The sequence below is a fragment of the Nuphar pumila genome, chromosome 9 (genome assembly GCF_984573655.1).
Source record: "Nuphar pumila chromosome 9, dmNupPumi1.hap1.1, whole genome shotgun sequence".
Taxonomy (NCBI): domain Eukaryota; kingdom Viridiplantae; phylum Streptophyta; class Magnoliopsida; order Nymphaeales; family Nymphaeaceae; genus Nuphar; species Nuphar pumila.
In genome coordinates, this window is record NC_143257.1 from 109775974 (window position 1) to 109785901 (window position 9928).

The following is a 9928-nucleotide window of genomic DNA, read 5'->3' on the forward strand; positions in this document are numbered from 1 at the left end:
TTTGTGAATTGCATCAAAACCCTATGTTTTGGGCTATAGAACAAGTTCCATGTTAATCCAATAATCAGCTTTCTATTGCATATCAACATATGAACCATCAACCACCATGTATTTTTTTTTTAAAGATCAGTATTCAAAAGAGATCAACTTTAGTATATTACATAAGGTTTATGGTAGAAAGAGCAATTTCAATAAAGCCTTTTTATAGCATGTACATATCTTACATGTTTCTATGATCGCCCAATAAGTGTTCATGCCTCAATGACACTTTTTTTATTGTCATCTTTATAATATAAAATAAACAATTTCTTACACAACCAAATTCAAGAATAGAGGCTTACCACATTAAGGAAAAATGACAGGCAAAAGTGACTCATGAAATTAAATTTAAAGAAAAAATAGAATAGGCTATTGAATATACAAAAATAACTTGAGAATCATGTTATTCTTTCTCAAAATAACTGATTCAACTGTTAGAATGAGTGAAATTTGTGCTTACCAAAAAATTTCGCCGTTGATGATGTGTTGGACACTAAAAAACTCGTGGATGATATATCGCCAATAACGGGCAACAAAGCTCAGGCAATAATCCTTCATTGTCGAAAAATAGGATGCAAACCACATAGTTTGGGGACTGCAAAACCCTATCAAAGAAACTCTAATTTTATGTAAAACTGATCCTCAAATGTGAAACACAACTTTTATACTTGCATAAAATCACATTTAATGCTCTTATGGAGTTTCACAAACATAACGCGCGAAGGTAAAGAGATTTGCACAAAGGTAATGAAAATATTTAAGAAACTGACAAGTTTGCATGCTTAAATATGTTATTGTTCAGAATATCCGCAATTGAAATCAAAAGGTTTGCAAGTCGTATGTGCAAATGTCTAAGACATCTGCAAGTGTATGACGCGAACATGCCAAATTCAAACCAGAAAACAAGCGAAGGATATTTGCAAAATAGCTTAAGACATTCACATGTTAAATATATTTGTATTGCATTAACATGAGTTTCACATATAATATTTATGAATGTCAGACTTTTGCGAAGGTCACGACATGCATTTGCAAACATCTTGACTTTATGTGAGATTTTAGTTAAAGAAGGTTTGCATGTCGTCTGCACGAAAGTTAGGACACCTGCAAATGTATGATGCTAATATGTTGAGCTCAAACTTTTAAATTCTAAAAGGTTTACACCAAACTTATGTATATCAAAAGATCCATACATTTCATATGCAAATCTCTTATGCTGGAATTCAAGTTAGCGATGGACGGGCATCCTTCAAATGAGCGTCAAACGATGCACGTTCATTCATGCTTGAAGAAAAAGGAATTAGTGGCACACATTGATTTCCTAGGCAAAAAAACACCTTTAGCAGAGGTCACGATCAATGCTAAAGGTTTTTTAACTCAAGAACGAATGCACAATCAGCAGCACACACTCATCGAATGTTACTGGTTACTCATGTATATATATATAGGAAAATCTATAAGGTTGAACAGGACTTACGTTGAATGATCCTCGTTTGTTGATGCCTGTAAAAAAAAACAGGCATTAGCATCTGACTGATGCTAATGATTTGGACAAAAAAAGGAATTTCAGTGGTGGTCACGACTGCCACTAAAAGTCGCTTTTGTTATTGACACAAGCGTGCCACGCGCATCCAAGGTATCATCAAACACTTTGTGTTGTGTTTGATGTTACATGTTACTAGCCAGGGGTGTCGACAAGCTCTGTGCGTTCATTCTTTTTTCAAAAAGAGATCCTTTAGCGGCATTCAAGACCACCACTAGGTGTAAACAGCACAAAAAGTGTCAAAACATTTGCATCCGACATTGATGACACGGGCGTCTCTCTCTCTCTCTCTCTCTCTCTCTCTCTCTCTCTCTATATATATATATATATATATATATATATATATATATATATATATATATATATATATGCAGTGTGTATGTAATTTTTTCAAACATTATTTTTTGCAAGTGATTCGGGACGTGACCTCCATACTTAAAACCGAGGAAACAGCTCTTGAAATAATTATTTTCTACAGGTAAATAGGATTGCTAAGAAAATGTATTCCCATTATCGAACACAAATTGAACATGAAATAGTTGGAGATTTATGCATGTACATTGTTTCCAACAAAGGGAAGAATGACAGCTTATAACGGCTTGAGATCAAAGGAGCGCTAAGAGACATGGCTATGTGACACTTAGCCAATCACATGACAGCACGGAATGGGGCTCAGGTGCCCGCAGCTAGATAGTGCAGGCCCTACATGAAATGCTGCCATGTGATTGCCCGTGTCAAATAGGCATGGTACTTAGTCACTCTCTGGATCATCTCTGATAGATTATTACAGACAAGACTAGATTCGGAGAGGGAGGCACCGTAAGATAAGTACAAACTACAAACATCGATGAACCGTATTTAGCAGATTTCTCCTAAAAGAGAAAAAACTTGCCCTGGCTTTGGCAAAGCCACGTGGAGCCAACAAAGATGGGAAAAAAAATAGCAGGCAGAGATGATCACAGAACACAGCAGTAACAGGCAAATAAGGCCCAACCGATCTAAAACTTTAGTCCTCCCTTGTTCCATCAGGCAGGATCTTCCGCCCTTATTTCCAGCAAGAAATCAAATATAAAAAGATCAACAGCAGTAACCAACAACTAATAAAGAATTACGATGCTGCAGCACACAGGAAAACTCACATGCTCCTTTTGGGTCCCCTCGGCTGAAATTATCATTGGTTACTACTGAATTGCACAATCGAGCTAGACCGATAGAGCTATGGGAATGCAAAATGCACAGCCTGCACATCTATCTCTACACAAGGCAACAATCTCCTTTCACGAACTCCACTAGTTACAATCCAATCCACACTCTTCTAGTACAGGTCCATCAGATTTAGGAAGGAACGGGTCGATCCGAACCCATAAGAGAGAGAATATGGAAGCAAGAAGAATGGACCACACGATTATGATAGTGGGCGTCCGGTTTTGGCGCCCAAGTAAACCTTTGAGGAAAGGGTAGAGATGAACAATCACCCAGACGGAAAAGAAAAGCCTGCCAAACAGTGGTCCCCATGACTCGTATCCGTTATTAATAGCATTTGAGATGCCGGCAACAACACCAATCAAGTTTATGATGAGCAGCGTGGTCGGAGGGATCAGTAACGTGGTCCACTTGAACTCATAGAGCTCTGAGAACTCTTCGTCATCACCAGCCTTTGAAGTAACAGTAAAATTGGTGTCAATTCCAGCGAGGACCTTCAGCAAACCTTGAAAAACTGCAAAGAGATGTGCAGAGACACCTCCAATAACCCAGAACTGCTCGTTTCTCCACCAGTCATCAATACCAACACCGCTCCACCTCATTTCCAGTATGCCAGTGGCAAATATACAGATAAAGAGTGAAAGAAACCATAGGCTAGCAATGTTGCTGAGCTGGCAAGAACAGAAGAAAAGCACTCGGTACACATTCAACACGATAAAAAACTATTAAAGTTGGCATCACAGTGGAAGTTTGGATGATGTTTTTACCTCTGGAGTGATGAATTTCCCCGTCAGGAGGCAAACAGCAGGCAATGTACAGTATGCCAGTAAAGGAATTGAAGTCCACGGATATATTGTAGCATTTATGTATGACAGTCGCTCCAGCCATTTCAGACCACCACCATAACCATACCAGAGAGGACAGTGCCTGCTCAAAAATATTTCTACAGATCCAAGGGCCCACCGAAGAACTTGGTGCAGACGATCTGAAAGGTTGATAGGTGCAGATCCCTTAAAAGCTGGCCTTGATGGAATGCAATATATTGATCGCCATCCATGGCAGTGCATCTTAAAACCAGTCAGGATATCTTCTGTGACAGAACCATAGATCCAGCCAACCTAGTCACAAGGTGCATGAATTTCTTGGTCAATACAGCTTAATCATCAAATACACACTAAACTATCAAACAGCATATGTGGAGAAAATCAGATAGGCTGCTTACCTCTTTCCCCCAGTCTGTCTTATCTTCATAGCCACAACTAATGACATGAATGGCTTCTTTGAGCAGAGAAGCTGCAGTAGCACCTTTCAGAGTCCCACCGTCCTCAAGAAGGGTAGACGCCACAAAAACAGGGGACTGCCCAAACTTCTTCTCCAACTTCTGCTCCAACACGTGAGCTGATTTGTCACTTTCAATGCCTACACAGATGTTTAGTTTAGTATGGTCCTCTTTCAAAAGAAAAAACTAGGGATCATAGTCTAGTTATAATGAAAAAAATAAGAGCCTCAAGGACCGGCATCTAATACGATCACCTTACAGTGGTCCAAATCTTGGTGAAAACATTCATGGATGGAAGAAAAAGTGCATTATTTCTACTTTCTTACTTTTCCAACATTTTGCCATATAAATGATTCAAGCACACAAAAGCTTGAATGCAATCAGAAAAAAGACAATAAAAAACAAACCCGATGAGAGATTGCTCAATGGATGACCTGCATTTATATTTTCTACTTTCAGATGAAAAATGAAATTTGATAAGACACAAAAAAAGAGCAAGACTGACTATAGTCTATACATAAAAAGACCGTGCTGAGCATAACTTAATCAAAATAGAAGAACTCACCTTCAATTCCCTCCTCAATGCCCTCTAACTTCACCTTTGTCGCACCTGCATCACCACCTCTCATGAAAGTCCTCTTTTTCTTCTCCTGTTTGGCCTTTGTAGCTTTCTTCTTCTTTCTTCCCAAGCAGCAACATCCACAGCAGCACCATTTTGGCCAACAATTACAAGTCCTTGTAGGTGGCTTCTTTGTTTTGGGAGCATCATACCCATAGAGTGCCTGTCTTCTGAAAATGCACCCAGTGCCAACATAAATAGGACCTTGGATTCCATCCAGGCCTTTCATGTTGATCTGCACCACAGAAGTTGAGATCATTTGCTTGAGCCAAAAAATTCCAGAAAATAGAAAAATCAAAGGAGCGACTGAAATATTCATCCTACGGATGCTTACATCAAAAAACACAATGTTCCTATTAGCATATCGATCATGTCTGTCAATACCATCGAATCTCTGAGGGAACTGAACATAACAAATTTTTTTTTCCAACAATGGGTCCATCATAAAACACATAGCCTCTCGAAGAGCCTTGCTGTTGTTGATGTAATGATCACAATCCAAGTTCAACATATAAGGTGCATTTGTGAGCACGGCAGAGACTCTAACCTATAAAACATATTGCCGGCAAATAGTCAAAACAAAGGTTTTTCTTTCTTTACTTGAAAACAAATAAACCAACATAAAGCAACAGTGATTTACCAGGGCATTCATTGCACCAGCCTTCTTGTGGTGATTAAACCCAGGTCTCTTTTCCCTAGAGACATATACAAGGCGTGGCAATTCATTTCCTTCTGTATCATGCCCCCCACTTTCGCCAAGAAAAACCTGCATTTCTCCATGTCAAAACAGAAATAAGAGATGAACTACAAAAATTGCTTTTTCCTAGACTGCTAAATGCACACCTGAATCATTCCAGGGTGATCTCGGACACTGTTTCCAGGCCAAGGAGTTCCATCCTGCATTGTCCATCCTTCCTCAGGAACCATCTGAGCTTTTGCAACTAAAGCATTGATCCGGACCTTGAATTCCTCATACTCTCTCTGTTTATCCAATTGTGAATTGACAATTCAGTTACCCAGCCAAAAAAAGAAAAAAAGTAAAGCTATGTCAGCAAAAGATTATTCCATCATACCTTCATAGCCCTTCGTTCCTTAACAAATGATGCCAAGACCTTGTCCTTAAGATAATCAATTTTCTGTGCAAAATACCACTCTGGTGCCCGTGGCTCAATGTTGAATTTTTTGCAGAAAGGGACCCATTTCCTTGCAAACTCTGATGTCTCTGATAATGCTTCAAATGTCAGCATTGCAGCACCATCATCAGAAACATAGCAGGATACTTTGTCCACAGGATAGTCCACAGCAAGAATGGACAGAACAGTATTTGCTGTGACAAGAGGTGGCTCCTTTAAAGGATCCACAGTACTCACAAACAAGTCCACTGCTGAAAGCTGAGAAGGTTGACCTTCTTTCTCGTATCTGAAGGGAAAATAGTCAGAAGAGTGTCCAACTTCACCAGACAAGCAACAGAAAAATGCAGTTGCATTGTGCAACACTCACCTCAAAGAGAGTCTATCCAGATAAGTTTCCCTATCAATTGGGAGCCACTTTGGGAACTGATCAAGAATCCAAGAGATGGCAAACCAGATCTCACATATGACTGATATGAGCCACAATGCATAAGCATCTGGCACTGGATGTGTAACTCGATAATGAAAAAAGAACCCAACAACTACAAGCCGAATTATGATAATCATCCTGTAAGGATTGATCTGGCTGGATGGAATAGGAATCTTCCTTGATAAAGGTTGTCTAGCTTCATCCATACTGACCAAAAGATCAAATCCAGTATCAGCAAAAAGTGAAAGTGCAAGCCTCTCCCTAGTTCTACACCTAGTGATGTTTAACCCCAAATATGGAACAACTAAGCTGATAAGACATTCTGTTAAGAATGTTTCCATGGTTTTAGAAAATGATCTAACAAGGAAATAAATTCCAAACTCCAAATGTGAGATGCACAATCACCAAAAAGGAAAAAGGGAGTTGTTCAATGATTTCCAAGGATTGAAGGCCCTTACAGCGGTAGATCTGGTCCATCGCCATCGAAATCCCAGTCCTTGCCACCATTTTCATTTCTTATGACCTGTAACTTCTCTTGCTTTTGCTTCCAATTCTCCATCCTTTCCTTCCAAGCAACACTCCCAAAACCATAAGCCGCCAGATCCTTGGAAGGATCCATGGATCTGGATTGCACTGGAGAAGAAATTTCCCAAATGCTTCAGTAATGCAATAGACAGTTTCATTTTGACAATAAAAACGACAGAAGGGGAAAAAGGACGGCGACCGTGGTCATGGCTCAGAGTAGTATGCGTACCGGGAAGATTAGGATCTGCAAAAGGAAGAGGGTGTATTCTTTTCCCGCCGCCTCCCATGAATGCAGGTACCAAAGCATGTTGCTCAGGAGGAATGTCATCAACCTGAAACACCAAGACTCAGTATTAACGACTTACCCCAAAAGTAAGAAGCAAAAAGGCGTACAGTTATGGTTACCATCTGCCCATTGGTAAGCAGGGGAACTTGAGGCATTGCATTAACCACTTGTGGCATGTCTGTATTTCCAACTCTACCAAAGCTCATGTGGCCCTGAAGCATAGCCTCTGCAAGATACTGCATATCTTCCTTACTCCGACCATCAAAATTAAATTCGTTTTCCAAGTCATCCACACCATCCTCTTCTTCATCACCGGCAACTCTAGCACTCCCTAACGGATGAAAGGAAAATGAAGATAGGCAAAATTCGCAAAAGAATAAGCAGAAGCGAGCAATTTTCATCATCTAAAGAACCTCTGAAATTACTTCTACAAAAGGAAGGAGAGCAAAATCCCAAGAGAAGATAAAGGGATGAAAAAGAAAACTAAGAGAGACCTGCTTACCCTTGAGACGCTTAAACCTGGTCTTGCATTGAGGGCACAGTTGGCTACCCTCTCTTCGCTCATACTCGTAGCAGTTCCTACAAACGGGAAATGCGCACTCGTTACAGGCAACGAAGAGCTCACCATCCGCAGTTAGACCAACATCATCTCCGCAGATCTGACAGATTTGCCCGCTCAATTGTTGCAGAGGCTTTGGCTGCACCCACAAGGAAAATAAGCAAGAATTCACAAAGAATAAAGGTTCAATTCTTCAGAAACCCAACAATGCTGACAACCCCAAGAACATCATGAAACCAGAGATGAAGCAAAAAATTATATTAAAAAAAAGTGTGGTGAGGGACAGATGAAATGGGGTTCAGGGGAGGGGGACTTGCCCCTAATTCGCCTTCTTGACGGATAACCACGAGCTCATTCCGGTTGTGAGAACCTGCAACTAACCCAGCACCCGCCTCCATCCACTCTGCTTGACCACCCCCACCACAAGAAACGTTAAAGATGGAGCCGGCGGGGTTTTTTCATTTACTATCTCACCAGATCCGAGCTTCTCCACCGAAACCCATGTCGGAAAACTCAATCTTTCCACATATTCGGCCGAGCTTCATCCGATCTGAATGAAACCACAACACCCACAACAACTTCTCCGCTCTCTCTGCAACTCTCTTGTCAGCAGTCGAACATCCCCGTTCAGGTTTCACAGTTTCACCTTTTGGGGGACGTCGACTACATCAGAAGCCCGATCTCATTCCTTGCTTCTTATGTCAGTCCCTCAAAGTTGTGGAACACATTTTTATTGAAGTATGTTATTATGTTCACCCACCATACTAAAGATTCTACCAGGCAGAAGAGGGAGTAACAGCACAATTGCAAATGGGCTAGAGTAAAAAGTAAATAAATTCCTCTTCTTCCACGTCCTTCTTTCCCTTACCCAAGGCAAACAAAGAAAGAGGGAGTCGATTTTTTTCCCCCAAACCTACTTTTACCGCCGCCGACACTTTCCGTTCGCCAACAGCCCGTCTTAATAATTGAGTCATCTAAGAGAAAGACAGCCTGGCTGTATGTGTCGGCATTAGATTTGTATTATAAGTTCATAAACGCGCACTGAGAATTGAGAGGCAAATTGACCCTCTCTTTCTCTCTATTATGTAATTGTGAGGTTTCGAGCGCTTAAAAAAAAAGCTTATAATGTACCAAAATTTCACCACTCAAGAAATCAAAATTTTACATCCTAAAATTTGACAAAAGAAATCAAATTTTTACCTCTAAAATCTAATTCTTAATAAACAAACCACATTGAACGACGATAAACCTTGCATCTATGATTTCTAGCTCAATAGTTTCTTACTTTCATTATTACCAAATATAAATCATGTATATAAGATTACATTTTAGTCATGTCGTCGTTACCTACAAACACTTCTTTATATATATATATATATATATATAAAGATGTTTGGTTCCTCCTAACATGAGAGGTTTGTAAATGAGCATTGAATAAAAGGTATTCAAGCTTGGCTCATTTCTTGTGCCGAGTTGAGCAAGCTGGAGCTCATGAAAAGTCCGTGCTAAACGAGTCAAGCAAGCTCATTGACAAAAAAATTATTTTTAAAAGTTGAAAACAACAGAATTTGGCATTTATACCTACTAAACCAAGCTCAAACCAACTCATTTACAAAAAAAATAATTGTTTCAAATTTATAAGCAATAGGATTTGAACTCTAAACTTATTGCTTGCATGCCAAACACTTCAACTATTTTCAGTCTATAATACAAAACATATGTAAAATATATTTATTATTAAATAAATGAGCCTATACAAGCAGAAGGTGAACATTAGTTGTTCTTGCTCGAGCTTATAGAACCTCTTTCATGAGTTCAAATGAGATCTTTACCAGACGAACATTAGCTGAGCCACAAGTGACTCATCTCCTTTCCCACCCCTAGGTAAGAGGGTGTGGATAGTCTTAATTTTTCAATTTTTTTAGTTTTTTTTAATCTAACCTTACATATGTGATCTACACGGTATGTTTAAAAGCAGTGGGCTTTTGAATCATATGATTACGACATGTGAGCAGGTTTTTCGTAAGGTTTAAAAAATCAATGACATAAACTTTTCATAAATTTAAAAACACAAAATTATATTTTCATTGAAAAAACATGATTAAATAGTTGATCCATATTCCTATCAAATGGCTCATGCTAAGCAAAACGCACGGTCAGTTTTATCAACCAAGGCATGAAACATAAAGAATCAGCATTGCCCACACCATATGAATAGTTAGGACAAACCAAACTTTTCATAAATATATAGGGGAATGGAAACCTACCCAATAGAAAACCTCCCAAACCTATCCAATAAAAAACACTTACAGGAT

The 9928-nt window shown here is 39.4% G+C and overlaps 1 protein-coding gene across 2 annotated transcripts; it reads right to left on the bottom strand.

Moving 5' to 3' along the window:
- Positions 1-2535: 2535 nt before the first annotated feature.
- On the bottom strand, positions 2536-8371 carry LOC149828845 (putative cellulose synthase A catalytic subunit 3 [UDP-forming]). 2 transcript variants are annotated; one of them, XM_090017757.1, is made up of 14 exons: positions 7931-8371; positions 7557-7752; positions 7174-7385; positions 6998-7100; positions 6702-6876; positions 6184-6450; positions 5757-6102; positions 5527-5664; positions 5324-5449; positions 5018-5230; positions 4630-4918; positions 4008-4204; positions 3553-3903; positions 2536-3456 (listed from the first exon to the last, which is right to left on the bottom strand). In XM_090017757.1, the coding sequence occupies exons 1-14, from the start codon at positions 8009-8011 to the stop codon at positions 2872-2874; spliced, it is 3279 nt and encodes a 1092-aa protein (XP_089873883.1). In that variant the 5' UTR covers positions 8012-8371; the 3' UTR covers positions 2536-2871. The 2 variants fall into 2 exon arrangements, with proteins under 2 accessions (XP_089873883.1, XP_089873884.1); XM_090017758.1 differs by having other exon boundaries at positions 2846-3451; positions 7931-8337.
- Positions 8372-9928: the final 1557 nt, after the last annotated feature.